This window comes from Puma concolor, chromosome B3 (genome assembly GCF_028749965.1).
Source record: "Puma concolor isolate L17-30 chromosome B3, mPumCon1.1.hap2, whole genome shotgun sequence".
In the NCBI taxonomy this organism is placed as follows: domain Eukaryota; kingdom Metazoa; phylum Chordata; class Mammalia; order Carnivora; family Felidae; genus Puma; species Puma concolor.
Window position 1 is genome coordinate 145,833,412 of NC_141672.1, and position 16,162 is coordinate 145,849,573.

A 16,162-nucleotide genomic window follows, 5' to 3' on the forward strand; every position below is an offset into this window, starting at 1 on the left:
AAAAGTGTGGCTCAGCAATGAGATTTCATCTAACCTAGGGTATTTCTAGGTCTTCTTGAACAGGGCTGTTTCTGACAAAAGTAACTCTAAATGCCATCTGTAGAGGTGAAAACTCACCCGGGGGGGCGGGGGGTAAAGCTTCCTCCTCCTGCAAGTAATTTACCTTGCGGAAGCTTCAGGGCAAGGCACTCGCTTAATGGCCACTGTCAAAATAGCTTCTAAAGCCATATACAAAGGCTAAAAGACACTTCTGCCCCTCACCCCACATGCAGCAATTTAATCTTACCGACAAACTGAACTTTCACGATGTTTATGTTTATCCCTAGGCATTCATAAATGATAACAGTATGCTTAAAGAACAATTATGATTTGTTCTGCAGGGAAATCTCTATGGCTTTTCTCACCCAATGGGGTGGATCCTCCTTTCCAAGCTGAGGGTTCTCAGACACAGAACATGGGCCTGCGAGGCCGGCCTAACGGCTGCGCGAGAGAGTTGTAACAATACACAAATAAAAATAACGCTCTATGCAAACCTCACGCTTCAATACACAAATAAAAATAACGCTCTATGCAAACCTCACGCTTCCACAGGAATTATTTCATGTTGGTTAACATTTCTGATGTGAATTATTACCAGAGCAAACATGATTGTTTCTCATCTTAGCAGGGATCAAGGGCCAAATAACCCCTCCCAACTTAACCACTTTCTGACTGGAGGAGGGGCCTCTAGCTAAATCCTTGCTATTCTGAATGGAACAGCATTTACAGGTACGGATGATTTTCCAAATGAAATTATGCAGGTGTCTGAACATAATTATGAGTTCCCAAAGCATGAGCCGCGCTTGAGCTCAGAGAAGATTTCACCACCTTTTCCAGGCATTGAACTAGAACAGGAACACGTTCAACCAACAGTTGAGTTCAAATAGTAATAATTTCTCGGTGAAATTAAAGTTAGCAAACCTATCAGATAAAAAATCAAATGATGACTCACATGTTACTCTCTTAGGTACGCCGGAAAAGATAAAGTTATCAACAATATTTACCAGAGCAAAAATGGTGTCTATCTGTTCACACCCATTTAAAGCAAAAATCAGAATCCTGACCAATTGCTAACATTTGAAGTAATGTGGTTTTTTTTTTTTACACGACATCCGAAAATTTTATTTTGACATATTACACTTTAAATGAGGTTTTAATAATATATATCAACGTGTTCGGGAAGGGACAATTTGAGAAGCCGGTGTATTTATCACTGAGCAGAAGTTTTAACACGTAAGCATCTAAGTGCAAGCGAAGAGTCTAAGGGATCTTCTGAAAAGATCCCATGAGCTCCAACAGCAAATTAAAACGAGAAGCAAAGAATGAAAAGGCACCAGAAAAAAAGGAGAAAGATAATCTGCCCAACACTATTTTTCAATTCACTTACTGTCAAATCAAAAATCTTTGTCACTCTGATGAGAATATATTAAAAAACAAAAAATTTGTTGCTACATCTGCTGTGTGGGCCCAGAGCATGCAGGAACACATGTTTTCCCCAGCACGCGCGCACGCGCACGCACACGCACACACACACGCACACACGCACACACTCACACTCACTGACAGGGATTCCCAGGATACCACTGGGGCCTTTTTTTAGGCCCCTTAAGTGTTAACAGCAGAGGCCTGGCTGCGACCAGGCGTCTGGCCCGGTTTAAATGCCCTGTCTTCAGCAGAGCTGCGGTGAACACGGCCATAAACCTAGGGGGACATAACTGAACCTTAGAGTGTCTGACACTCACCTCTCCACCCCCCACCCCCCCGAAACACACACACACAAAATTTTACTCCAACAATTAAGGCTGCTAGTTGGCATTCCATTTAACTGTCAAACGGCGACCGGTGGCAGCCCCACGGCCACAAAGAGATGCCTTAAATGAGAAGAGCATGTTTCTACACCGCATTTGAGAAAGTTTGGCTCCGAGCTATGCACTGATTAACATCAGATCTCCTCCTTCCCTCGCCTCTCCGCAATCTTGTCACATCTGGCTGACAAATCCGTAGGGGCCGACGCAAAGCCAGGCGGCCGGCGGCGGGGCTGGGGTCTGGCGGGGGCAGGGGCGCCCGAGGGGGCAGGGGACAGGCGGCGCCCCCCGCCCGCCTCCCCGCCCGCGCGCCGCGCGCGCCCCTGCCCCCGGGAGCCGACCCGGCGCTGTCCCCCCACCTGCCCGAGTCCCGGCTCGGGGCGCGCGGGCAAATCAGCGCCTCCGCGGGGCCGGCCGCCGTCCCGCCCCGGCTCCTGCCCGCCGGCTCCGCGGCCCCGGCCCTCGCGCCTGCAGCCCGGCGGCCGCACCCCCTCCGCGCCCTGGCGTCCCCGGAGCTGTCGGAGCGACCCGTCCGCGGCGCGCTTCGCGGGGCCTCACGAAAGATCGGGCGCCCCCGGGCCCGCACGTCTCACACCGACCCGAGGTTCCCGCGCGCCCAGTTCTCGAGAAACAAAACCCGGGGAGGAAGACGGCCCGTGGCGAACAGCGGCTGTTCCGGCGCGTGCGAACGGCCTCGGCCTCGCGGCGGGGGGCGCCGAGGGGCCGCGCGGGGCAGGCTCGCTCGCCGCGGCCGCCCGGGCCCCGAGTCCCGGGCGGCGGGCGCCCCCGGGGCTCGCGCGGACCCCGCGCCCCGGACGCGCCCAGGCCGCCCCGGGAACCCGCCCGGTTCGCGCGCGCGCCTGCGGCTCGGGGACGTCGGGCGGCGACGGGTCCCGGCGCCCCGGAGACGCTCCCGCGGGCCGGGCCGCGCCGCCGCGCAGGTGGCCCTCGGGAGGTGGCCCCGGGCGCGTCCCCGGCTGTGCCGACGGAGCCCGGCCGAGCGGCGCCCCCCCCCTCCACCCCGGCCGCCCCGCCCCGCGCGCCGAGGGGCCCCCCGCGCCCGGGGAGGGAGCCGCGCTTACCTCGGCCATCCTGCGGCCGCTGCAGCGCCGGGGCTACCGGCGCGCGTCCCCGGCCCGGGCCGCCCCGCGTCCGCCCCGGCTCGGCGGGCGCCGCCGCATCCAAGCTTCGGCCGTCGGGGCCCGCTGCGGCGAAGTGGGCGGCTCCCCGGGCGCCCCGGCCGCGCGGCGCGGTGGCCGCCCCCGCCCGCCGCGCACCGCGTGTGCCCGCACGCCCGCCCCCTGGCGCCCCGGGGGGTGCCCCCGCCGCCCCGCCCCGCCTCCCCACCCCCCTCGCCGGGCCGCCGCGTCGCCCGAGGCCGCGGGCGCCGCCGCGCCGCCCGGGAAGCGCCTCCCGCCCCGGCCGCCCGCGGCCGCTCTAACTGGGCGCAGCTGAGGCGCGGGCCGTGCCCCCGCAGACGGCGGAGACCTCGCCGGCGGCCGGCGCGGAGGTGTCTGCCCCCGCCGGGCTTGAAGGCACTTGTCGGCGGAGACCCAGACGTGTCCGTGTTTGCCTCTCCCGGGGAAGGGCGCAACGCTCTGAAGTTCTCTGGCTCCCGTCTCGGGGGATGATTCTGCCGCCCTACCTACCCCGGGGCGCCCTCGGGGTCCCACCGCGGCCAAGAAGAGGGCTGCGCCACCCTCGCCACCAGAAAGTTTACTTCCAGAGGAAGTGTGGGTGCGTGGCCCGGGAGGTGGAGAGACGGGGTCCCCGGGAGGCTCCAGGAACTCAAGAAACACCCCTCTCCCCTCTTCCTTTCGTGCCCGGCGTTACAGCCCCGGCTTTACCACGGCCCCGGGAACAAGTGACTTTGCTCTCTGAGCCTCGGTTCTTTCCACTGTAAAATGGAATTCTAGTTTGACCTCTCCTATTGGGCGCTAAGGATAAAGTGAAGTGAAATGTCCCGGAACGCCAAACAGGAGCTTGGCCCCCAGGGACAGAGAGGGAGGAGCCTTTGGGAGAACCGGCTTCCTGGGCCCGAGTGGAGAAGGCTTCACCCCAAGCTGCTCACAGAGATGGCCCACAGCTGCTGAAGCTGGGCCCTGACCAGGACGACACAGAACCCGAGGGGGATCGGGCCTTCTCTCCTCTCCCATTTCAGTTCCCTAAAAGATTCTCTAAAAGCTGGGCGCGGGGGGCGGGGGGGGGGTGCCCCGCTTCCCCATCCTGCCCTGTTATTTTACCTACCTTGCTGCTGGTGTCAGTCCTTGGGCGGGGGGAAACAAAACCCATCCTTGATCTCAGGTGGGGGGAGAAGACGGGAGATGAACGGGAAAAACAAGTTGCTGTCAGGTGGACAGAGGGTGCCAGGTTCTGGCTCCGAAAGGCGCAGACCCCTGAGGGGAAAGAGGAAGGAAAGGAGCAAACGGGGGCGTATGTGGAAGAAGGCGTGGGTCCCTGGGCTCCTGGGTGTCCCGAGGGCCCTGCTGCCTCTCCGGAGGCTGGACACACATACCTGGCCTTCTGGCCACCTAGGTGCCCTTCCTAGTGGGTCTGAGGTCACCTGCCTTACAGGTACTGGGAAGATTCGTGCTTTCTCCCGTTGGCTAACTGTAGCAAGAAGCTTTGCTTGCTGAATTCCACACCTAGACTGCTCACCTTCCATTCTTCTGCGGACTCCCCCGTCCCCACCAGGGTTCAGCATTCAGGCCTTCTTGCTCCTCTCTGCCTGTCGCGACACAGCGCACCCTTCAAGGCCTTCCTCGAGTGCCACTGCCCCTCAGAAGCCTGTCCCCCCACCCGCCAACCCTTCCCTGCACCGCTTGTATCTGCCTGTCTTACTGTGCTTCTGACGTTCTCCAGCCTGGCTGGGATATGTCCTCGTCTCAACTTCTTCGGTCCTTGCTCACCTCTGTGGCCTCCGTGCTGTGAGCTGCCGTAGCCGGCAAAGCTCAGGGTTTGGGGTGGGGATGACCCAGGTGTAGCCAGTTCCCAGCAATTGGAAACCAGCCGCGGAAGTCCGTTTCCTTGGCCTCACTGTCCTTGTCTGTAAAAGTAGGTATGAAACCCTGTCCCTGGCCAGATTGGTGGGGGCTAAATAGGATGGTCTCTGTTCTACAAACGCTGCTCTCTTCCCTTCCTTTCTGCTGCACATAAAGCTGGCTTTTGGATTAATTTAAATTTGTTACCAGAGGAGTCCTTGTTTGCGGTATTACTGAATGGCCATATATGCTTATTACAAATATCCCAAAATGTCTAAGTCCCAGGCAGTGGCCCATGGAAGTACTTTTAATCTGCCCAGTGGAAACGTTTTGGTCAGCATCTTTGTGTTGGTTCCAACTGAATTACATTGATTTTAGTAAAAACTTCCACTGGCAACAAATAGTAGGATCAACCCGTTTATTTCTGGTTAAAAACACAAGGAGGATTTTTGGCAATAAGTAATTCGAAAACCTCAAAACAGTCTACTTCTCCCAACGCACACCATCAGGATCAGCAGAAGCGTCTCTTCAAATATGACAAACCTGACCGGCCTGCAGGGAATCAGTAGGTCCAGACTCAAAACAGAATGTCTCCCCTCACTTTACATTACCAGGGATTTAAAAAAAAAAATCTTTATTAAAAAGAGGAAAAGTTGGGGCGCCTGGGTGGCTCAGTCGGTTAAGCATCCGACTCTTGATCTCGGCTCTGAGGTCACAATCTCACGGTTTTGTGGGTTCGAGCCCCTCGTGGGGCTCTCTGCTGATAGCACAGAGCATGCTTGGGATTCTCTCTCTCTGCCCCTCCCCCCTTCATGCTCTCTCTCTCTCTCTCTCTCTCAAAATAAATAAACATTAAAAAAATTTAAAAAGAGGTAAAGTTGAGAAGACACAAAATCAGAAAATCCCTGTGACCCGTTCTTGTGGAGCTGTCTTGGGTTGGTCTGTCCCTGCGTGTGGGTGTGCTGAGACCCTGTATCCTGAGAAATACCCACTAATGTTGGGGCGCCAGGCAGGTTAAGTCAGAGGGAGGCAGGGCAGGTGCGGGGCCGTGTGAACCGAGAGCCAGTGCCGTCTGAAGCAGGCAGTTGTTACTTTACTTGCCATCAGCCAGGAATGTGAGCTCGGTTTTGCCAGGTTTCCTGAGTTTTCAAGAGAAGGTGGAAATATTCTGATATTTAAAAGTTGGCAACAAATTCAAATTTTTTGATAGATATGGTGTGAGTCACACAAAATACGTTTGCAGGCTGAACCTGGCCGACGTGCTGTTCATCTGCACCTACTGTTCCATGCGGTGATGTCTTCTTGAGGCCTGGGCTTAGCACCTAGTAGGTGTGCAATAAACTTCTGTGGCGTGTGTATCACTCTTGAGGGGAAACGGCTCGCAGCCTGTCTGAACTGCACATTGAATTGTCAACAGCCACACAGAGATTAGTAATGACCTTTTTGTGTTGCCTAGCAAAGTCCACTAACGGGCTAATAAGCTTTTCCAACATTTACACTCTGGGAAGGCTTGCTGTAGTTGTTCATAATTCTGTTAAATGCAGGATAGCTTTCTCCTTGGGAAGCTAATTCTCACAAGAAAACTTTCCCCAGCAGCGACAAACGAATTTGAAAAAAAGATTTTTTTTTAAATTAAAAAAAGGCATTTTAAAAAATGTTTATTTATTTTTTGAAAGAGAGACAGAACGTGAGCAGGGGAGGTACAGAGAGAGAGGGAGACACAGGATCCGAAGCAGGCTCCAGGCTCCCAGCTGTCAGCACAGAGCCCGATGCGGGGCTGGAACCCGTGAACCGTGAGATCACGAGCTGAGCCGAAGTCGGATGCTTAACCCACTGAGCCACCCGGGCACCCCCCCCAAAAAGGCATTTTTAATCATGGGATCGTTGTATTAAAGAGAAAAGAAACACCTTTAGCTATGGAGGTTTGGGAATGAATGCTGGAAACTGCATATCACAGGAGCCAGGCCGGAAGCTGCTTCAGACCCGAGCCCACTCTGGTTCGGGGGCGGAGCCAGCCCTGGGGGTGCGGGCAGGACCGCGTGAGGGTCATGGGCGCACGCTGACAAAGTCTTTTGACATTGCAGCGCGGCCAGAGAACTGTGGCTCTGTCAGGCTTCCCGAGGTGGCCTGGCCTGGGTCCTCCACATTCTTCTGGGGACACTGTTGGGAAACAGCAGGAGGCAGGAGTCACAGTTGTGCCGTCACCTCCCAGCCCAGACGCAGACACCTGGTGGCGGCAGGTCCGGGCACATCCACAGCTCAGCTCTGCCTGGGAGCCTGACTAAGCAGCATTCGGGCCAAGCTGCCTGCTGGGGGGCAGGCCGGCCCGCCACAGGTCTGGCTCAGGTGTCGCAAGCTCCCTCCTCCAGTCCCTGGGCTCTCCCTATCGAGAGAGAGACAGGAAGCCATTCCAAACGTGGCACGGGGTTTTGGTGGCAGAGAAGTGACCCCCCTCCTTCACCTTTCACACAAGGTGAGGGGTTGAAGGGACCGGAAAGGGCTGCAGGTCCCGCTAACACAGAGAGGAATGCGCTTTTGGCTTTTGATAGACAAGACTGCCAAGTCTCAAGGAGGCGATGTCCGTGGGGAAGAGTGATAAATAACAATCGTAAATTCCAAACTCAACACAAACCCAGGCCTGATTCTACCCAGTGGCTTCCCTGGACGCACGTGCCTGGGGTTTGCAACTTGAGGGCATCGGGGCACCCTCTGCGATCAGGAGAGGGTACTCATCTCCGACACGGACAAGTGGAAAGCTTCTGATGATGGTTCTTCCAAGTGTAAGGCTCAGGGGAAAATGTGGCAGATTTGGCTACCGCTGTTTTGATACGTCTGGGGCGGGTGAAGCCAGCCTGTCCTCCGTGGCCTAACCGCAGTCATACGAAGTCTGTGACCTGCTCTCTAAACAGCTCATTCTCCCCTCAGCAAGGCGGTGGGAGGAAACTATCACAGGCAGGCTCCTCCCTGGACACTTCATTTATTCCTCCAATTTTTTTACTACTCAATCTCTGAACTTAAGGGGCTCTATTTCTAATTTTTTTTTTAAGTTTATTTATTTATTTTGAGAGACAGAGACACAGAGAGAAAGAGAGAGAAGAGAGAGAGAGAGAGAGAGAGAGAGAGAATCCCACGGAGGCTCTGAGCTGTCAGTGCAGAGCCCGATGAGGGGCTCGGACCCACGAACCGTGAGACCGTGACTTGAGCTGAAAACAAGAGTCGTACGCCTATCCAGCTGAGCCACCCAGGTGCCTAAGGGGCTCTATTTCTTTTTTTTTTTTTCCCCCCAACGTTTATTTATTTTTGGGACAGAGAGAGACAGAGCATGAATGGGGGAGGGGCAGAGAGAGAGGGAGACACAGAATCGGAAACAGGCTCCAGGCTCCGAGCCGTCAGCCCAGAGCCCGACGCGGGGCTCGAACTCCCGGACCGAGAGATCGTGACCTGGCTGAAGTCGGGACGCTTAACCGACTGCGCCACCCAGGCGCCCCAAAGGGGCTCTATTTCTAACTGAAGTGTAGAGGAGATGCTTAGTTATTGAAAAGCCCCGCACTTTGCATACTGAGTTGATGAATCTGGGGTGAGTTTTACGAGGACAGGACAGGCACTACTTTGATAAGTTTTCCAGAGGCTGGTGAATGTGCATCAGAAGAAAAGTTTTAAGGCTCATTATACCTTGGAACATGGCATCTTCTGCACATTTAGTAACCCCTTATCCAAACTGAAGGAGAGACTATTTGGGCTATTCTCATAGCCGAGAATTCCAAATCAGCTTCATGTTGCTTTTGGAAGTTGAGAAGAAAGGGTTAGGGACGATGGGCTATCCAAGGGCAGATTTAAAATAATTCTCAATTATTCACTTATACCCAACTTTAAAAAACATTTCTTTGGGGTTTTCAGTGCATTCTTCAGGGCAAAGAGACTACGAAAAAACAAACGCAGAGTCAACCCATTCTGTTATGTGTTTGAAAAAGGAAAGCCATCTTTAAATATCTGACTTAGCAAGTTTATAGAGGAAATAGATTTCTCTTTACAGAGCTTGTATCTGATATTGAACAAAAATCAGTTAGTGATCCAGAGTCTGTGGATGAAAAAGGACTGTAGCAGACTTTATCTACGCTAGAATTGCCTTTTCAATCTCCATTTCATTTCTCCCCTAGCAGGTAGCAGCCACATCCTCTAGGTGGTACCCCACCTCAATCCCACAGGTTGACTGGTGTAGGTAACATGCGTAAACCAATCAGCACCCAGGTGTTTTTCTGGCCACAGGGATTGGCTCCAGAATGGCCCAATCAGCTCAGAGCTCAGGACTTTTGTCTGATGGTCATGAGAAGCCAAGTTCTTCTTTTCCTATAGTCTTGAAGAAAAAAAACCTCAAAAACCACGTGGTCCCTGTCGTTGCTGGCAACATCTTGTCACAATAAAGGAAAATCAGAAGGGAACAGCACTGACACATGGAGTTGAGTAGAGTTGAGGGAAATTGTGGGTGGAGTCACCTGAAGCCCTGATCAAACCATGCCTGAAGCCTTTGGCCTTTTCAATTTGTGAATAATTAAATCACTGTTATCATTTTAAGCCAATTTGACATTTTCATTTGTTTGTTTTTTCCAGTAGAAAGCTTTTCAATGGATATAGAAACTTAATTCAGTTTTACCAGAAGAATAGTTTGGGCTGAAGGGTGAATGAAATACCAAGTACCCTCTGTGATAACAGTCTTCGTTCTTTTCCTTTTAGATGACGTTGGTGATCCACAAACCCTGGGCCAAGTGAGGAGATTCTTCTAATCAGAGCACACCGATGCTGTAGTCATGGTCTTCTCCTTGATCGTAAGTATTTTCCAGAAATGTACGGACCACATATTTTAATTCTTGAAAAGACTCGTCTTCCTGGACTTTGGGGAGTAGGGTCTGCTGATTTTCAGTGCAGCTAACACTTTTGTAGCAGCAGATGCTCCATAAACGTGGGCTTTACCCATCCGTGTATAAATGAAGAGATTTAAAAACACATTCCTGACTTGTAGCTGCTTAAAAGTACCTTCTTGTAAATGGCATAATTGAGGACTTCTACAAACGTAATTGCTAACTGCACTTGGAAATCCACTTTGTCAACCCGTGGCTTCTAACACCTTGTCTTTGACACCGAATCAGCTTTGATACTGACGTTTCCCAGAGGTGTGGCTTCTAATCCTCAAATTACAACACAAGTTTCAACAGGCCGTTTTTTTTTTTTTTTTTTTTTTTTGTCTGTCACCAGGAGTTTAGTAATTAACAGAAGGCCCCGTCACTAATGGTTTATCAAAAGGCCAGTGAGCAAATAAGAGCCACGACGCAGGGAACGGACCTGGTATGCTCACTGAAGGAACCCATGTGAGGAGCACCTGTTATAGGTCACGCTCAATTGGGGCCCACTCCCTGAAGTTCAACGTAGGGCCGAGAACAAGGGGCCAAAAGCGAGCCCTGGGCAGAGATCCTACGTAGGAACAAAATCCAGTGACCTTCTTGATGACCATTCTGGAATCACACACCCTCAAATCATTTTCACAGCCACGGGTCTTTTGCAACCGGCTTCTGCTATACACGCTTCCATAAAAGCTAGTGGTTTTCCTGGGAGTCTGAAGCAGGGCGCATAACAGCCAGTGAGTAACCCGCGAGTAATGCCCGTGGTGACAGTTCTCCTCTGTTCCTTTGGAGCGTGAGAAGCCGAGTCAGGACACGGGTCGTCCTTCATGAGGGCTGGGAAAGCCAAGTCTGCACGCTCGAAGCGGGGAATGTTCTCTTTATCTGAGGTGCCTGCCAAGTCTTAAACACTAAAACGTGTAGGTGTACTTGGGAAGCGCGAAGGCCCTGACATTTTAAAGATGGCTTGATGGAAGATAAGAAAGAAGAGGAACTCGGGTGTTGGGGAGAGATGCGCGCTCACCCCTGGCAAGGTGACCTTTTTCAGAGCCTCTGTGTCCTCAGATCCTGGCGGGAAGGTCCACACACATCCTCACGCTTGCGTTTCTGCCGAGCGGGCTTTCTGCTCGAACCTCACCTCTCACTTTCTCTTTTCGGGACACCCCTAATGGATTGCAGATGTCCCATTTGGTTAGAAGCACGTTCCAGATACATCTGCCCTTCTTGCTTTCATGCAAGAAACACCTGCAAATCTTTATCTCCGGTTAGATTTACCACACATCGGAAGCTTTGAAATTTTGGTCCGGTGGGAAAGAGGAGTATGTCACCACCCTCCTTCTTAAGTTGGATTCCATAACGGACGATAGCCTTTGGGGAGATGTTTTCATTTTTCTTGAAGGAAAATAGGAAGGCCTTAGGAGCCTCAGACCTGCTCAGCTGAAGGCTAACTAATTTCTTTAGTCCTACAGAGTCTGTGGAAAAAAAAAAAAAAATCTACGGTGACCATAGGCGGACAGCCATTGCGTGTGCGTTTCTCTCATTTTTCGGAGTCTTAACAAAGATGAGACCCCAACGGCGGAAAAAGAGAGAACAACGGGATGTTGGCAAGCTGGCAAGGATACAGTTACAGGACCAGCTTCCTTAGATGTGCCTTGAAAATACATGTGATGTATTTCCAATAAGTGAGTAAATCCCTCAAGGCAGGGTTTTTTTTTTTTTTTTTTACCACTCCCTTTATTCATTTGACTTCAGGATATTCCATCCCAGCACCCAAAGAATGACAAATGCCATTTAAATAGTTTTGAGGTAATCAAGCCATGGGCTGCCTCTGGGAGGGCTGAGAAGGAAATTCACACCCAGTGTGGTTTTATAAGGAGGAAGGAAGCTCTGGCTGGCCGAACACAGGCTGTACCTTTGAGCAGCACATTTTGCCTTTCGGAGCCTCGGTTTTCTCATCCGTAAACTGGGGATGCAAGTCAGTTGTTTATTCCACCAAAGCTATGACGACTGAGTGCCTTAGATGTGCCCGTCACCCCAGTGATGCCCGAGGACACCGCAGACACAGTCTCTGCTCCCACGAACGGCCCCTCGGCAGGGCTGTGTTCCCTGCTGCCCCTGGGGACCGGCTTAGACCTTTACACCCCGCCCGGACCTTCGCTAATTCCTGGATTTCAATGTTCATGTGGTCTGCCCGTCCGTAATCCAGCCCTACGATTCTTGGACCTCCTCGGGCTTCACCTTCTTTCTCACATCTCCAGTCACCCTGGAGCGTATTTTGAACCTATCGAGATCTCCAGATGACTCTCTCCGGTAACCCTCAATTCTCTGGGGTCACTATCCTCCCGTGGCACCCCACAGCCAAATTCTCAACTTGGATCGATACTACAGTCAGCCTCCTCAGCTTCAACATGAGTGTGGATGAAGGAGCAAGATGGCCGTGGAGTTGGTGTTACCACAGATGGTACCCTGGGGCCACGTGTCTCTACCCTGGTGCCACGTTTCCATGGACAACTCCCCCTTTAACTCCCCTCAGCGATTTAACCAAAACATACCCATACCTGTTTTTAATCTCTCTTCCTCCAGTCTCAGATGATGGTGCTCCTCTCCCTGCCCCCACCGAATGCACCCTCCGGGACCCTGTTAGTAAGAATCTCTACTGTATCTTCAATGTCTCCCTTTCAATTAGTTTGGGGTCTGGCTATAAACATTTTTAACTCTGTCCCATATTAAGGGACAAAAACCACCCTGCCAGCGGACGATTGTGTTCACAGATCCCCAGGTCTCTCTGTATGCACACCCTTGGGTAGTCCCCTCCCAGGTGGACCCCAGGCTTGACCATGTAATTTGCTTTGCCTAAAAGGTCATTAGCAGGTGGGGTACAAGCAGAGCCTTGGTAAGTGCGTGCATACTGAGCTTATCTCTCTTGGATGATTCCCTTTTGGAGCCCAGCCACCATGTTGTAAGAAGTCCAGACTGTCCTGCTGAAGAGAATGCTCACGTGGAAGAGGCCCTGGCGTAGGAGCGACCACTCTGGGAGAGAGGTCCTGAGACCACGTGGAGAAGCCGAGTGTCCCAACCCTCCCAAGCAGATGACCCACCAGCTGCATACAGCCCCAAGAGTGACCAAAGGGGAGACCAGCAGGAGAGCTGCTGCATTCAACCACAGAAGCCTGAGAAATAACAAATCCTTGTTTTAAGTCGTAAGTTTTAGGGGCTCAGTCTGGATGGCTCAGTCGGTTAAGCATCCGACTTCGGCTCAGGTCATGATCTCACAGTGCGTGAGTTCGAGCCCCGCATCGGGCTCTGCGCTGACAGCTCAGAGCCTGGAGCCTGCCTTGGATTCTGTGTCTCCCCCTCTCTCTGCCCCTCCCCCCGCTTGCGCGCGCTCTCTCTCTCTCTCTCCTTCAAAAACAAACATTAAAAAAAATTAAAAAACAAAGTTTTAGAGTGGTTTGGTATGCAGCAGCAAATATCTGAGACAACCTTGGAAGCAAAAACCAGAATACTCCCTTGACCTCAGTCCTCCTCCACTTTCTCTCCTTGCCCAAGCTTTTCCTCCTCGTCCACACTTGCTGTCTCTCTCCATCCTTGGTTTCTTTTTTTTTTTTTTTTAACGTTTATTTATTTTTGGGACAGAGAGAGACAGAGCATGAACGGGGGAGGGGCAGAGAGAGAGGGAGACACAGAATCGGAAACAGGCTCCAGGCTCCGAGCCATCAGTCCAGAGCCTGATGCGGGGCTCGAACTCACGGACCGCGAGATCGTGACCTGGCTGAAGTCGGGACGCTTAACCGACTGCGCCACCCAGGCGCCCCTCCATCCTTGGTTTCTGATCTAGTTGCGTGTTACCTGCCTCCCTCGTACCCACTGGTCTCTGCCGACCGCAGTCTCCCTGCACGCCATGCGCCCTGGGTTCTTGGCTCTCTTTGTTCCTCTCTTGCCTGGTAGTTTCCACGGCCTCCGTGGGCTCCTCCCCCACCTGCCCTTTCATGCTCCTCGGGTTCTGTCCACAGCCACTTGCTTTTTTTATGATTCACACTGCCTCGTTTGGTTTCAACCCGCTGAATACAACACGAGAGACGGGAGGCATAGTTCTAAGGCAGCGTGGGATGGCCTCACGCACTCAGCTGGAACATCGCTCCCCACACCTCCCTTCTGGTTCTTTGAGACTTAGCTCAAGCACACTGTCCTCTGAGGAGTCTTTGCTGGGAACCCCGTTTTCCCTTCCCATGCTGGGCTAGATGTCCCCACTCCTTGCTGCACTCTGAGAATACCCTGGGAGCTCCTGGATGGCAAGGATCATATCTTACTTGTCATATTTCCCGGGGTTTAGCACGGTGCTTGGGGGTACCACCTGTGCTCAGTTATAGGCACTCGATAAGTGGCTACTGAGGGACTGAATTGCAGAGGTCAGTGTCCCATGGCATTCTATCCCATCTTAGGTTTTCGTGTAAGGGAAATTGGCCTACAGCATGGAAATCAAAGAAGTCTGGACTCCACGGACACGTTTCTTTTGTGCAATCAACTGGTAGCTTCCCGCTTTCCCAGGGCCATCAAAGAGGTTTTCCGGGGCACCTGGGTGGCTCAGTTGGTTAGGCGTCCAACTCTTGATCTCAGCTCAGATCTCGATGTCAGGGTCGTGAGTTTGAGCCCCAACCTGGGCTCCGCGCTGGGTGGGGAGGCTACTTAAAAAAATGAAAAGTAAAAAAATTTTCTAACACACAAACGATCTGCTTTTCTAAGATTTGACAGGACCCTCCTTTATATTCACTTATTCCTGATACCTGGTGACACGGGTTGAGATTTTGTTTTTACAATTTTTTTCCTATTCGTATTCATCTAAGTGTCTTGTTTCTTTGATTTCAATTATTCACTTAGGGAGCAACGTCCATCTAACTGCTATTTTAAAATTCAAAAGCACATAGATTTGTACCATTACGTAAAACTTAAAAATATGTTATCGCTCTCGTTATGGCGATTTTCTCAATTCTAATTTTGCTTCCCCCCTCCTCTTAACTGGATTTGCTACTATCTTGTTGATGTTATTTGTTTCTTCAGAGGATCAGCTTCTTTCAGCTTTCTTATTTCCTTCCTCTCATTTTCCCTAGAATTTCTTTTTTATTTATTTTTTTTTAATTTTTTTTTATTTGACGTTTATTTATTTTTGAGACATAGAGAGACAGAGCATGAACGGGGGAGGGTCAGAGAGAGAGGGAGACACAGAACCTAAAACAGGCTCCAGGCTCCAAGCTGTCAGCACAGAGCCCGACGCGGGGCTTGAACTCACGGACTGTGAGATCATGACCTGAGCCGAAGTCAGTCACCCAACCGACTGAGCCACCCAGGCGCCCCAAGTTTATTTATTTTTGAGAGAGACAGAGAGAGCGAGTGCAGGTGCATGCACCTGAGTGGGGGCAGAGAGAGAGAGAAACAAAAAGAGAGAGAGAGAAACCCAAGCAGGCTCTGTGCTGTCTTTGAGGAGCCTGATGTGGGGCTCAATCTCACAAACTGTGAGATTATGACCTGAGCTGAAATCAAGAGTTGGATGCTTAACTGACCGAGTCACTTAGGCACCCCATAGGACTTCTTTTTCATTTTAATTTTGGAAGGTTTAGTTGAATGCTAAATTCTTTTTTTTTTTTAAATTTTTTTTTCAACGTTTATTTATTTATTTTTGGGACAGAGAGAGACAGAGCATGAACGGGGGGAGGGGCAGAGAGAGAGGGAGACAGAGTTGGAGACAGAGTCTCCACAGAGTTGGAAACAGGCTCCAGGCTCTGAGCCATCAGCCCAGAGCCTGACGCGGGGCTCGAACTCCCGGACTGCGAGATCGTGACCTGGCTGAAGTCGGACGCTTAACCGACTGCGCCACCCAGGTGCCCCGAATGCTAAATTCTTAAAAGAAATGAATTTCCTCCTGTAAGTTCAATGTATATCTTTACTCTCATTTTCTGTCTTCTTGTGTAACGTTTCCACAACCATTTTTTCTAACCCATCTCTTCTTACACTATTTCCCTTTGAGCCAGATATTATATAAGGCTTTCCAGTTAATCGATGGCTTTTTTTTTGTGTCTTTAACTGATGATTTCTCACTTTGTGACCCTATGACCAGAGACTGTGGCTGGTGTAATTCCTACTTGCTTGAATCTACTGTGAGGGCTTTGTCAGAAATGATGTTTCTGCTTATGAAATTTCATCTACTAATTCTACCTTAACATTGCATTATCCATAGTCTCTATTCTCTAATTCTTCTTTGTTGCATACTCTGTTTAATCTGTCACAACTAATAACAGTGAATTAAAAATTTTCATTGCAGTCCTGTGTGTGTATGTGTGTTAGGGGTTGGGAATCTTGGAAGGCCACTTGGAGGAGAATGTGGATAGTTCCAAACAGAAACGGTTAACAATACCAAGGTGGAAAGAGTCACATCAATCAACTCTCATGT

At 51.4% G+C, this 16,162-nt stretch overlaps 1 protein-coding gene across 5 annotated transcripts in view; it reads right to left on the minus strand.

Moving 5' to 3' along the window:
- Positions 1 to 16,162, minus strand: part of BNC1 (basonuclin zinc finger protein 1) — a 55,742-nt gene that overhangs the window by 29,518 nt on the left and 10,062 nt on the right. Inside the window, exons 2-3 of one of the 5 annotated variants that reach the window (XM_086711708.1) lie at positions 6,734 to 6,985; positions 4,092 to 4,240 (exon numbers count right to left, since the gene is read on the minus strand). The exons of 1 other annotated variant lie outside the window; for it this stretch is intronic. In XM_086711708.1, the coding sequence (XP_086567834.1) occupies positions 4,092 to 4,136 (45 nt within the window). In that variant the 5' untranslated portion in view covers positions 4,137 to 4,240; positions 6,734 to 6,985. Of the gene's footprint in view, positions 1 to 1,865; positions 2,072 to 2,926; positions 3,050 to 4,091; positions 4,241 to 6,733; positions 7,929 to 16,162 lie in introns of those variants that run through there. 3 more of the 5 variants (XM_086711707.1, XM_086711709.1, XM_025919797.2) reach the window with 3 other exon arrangements.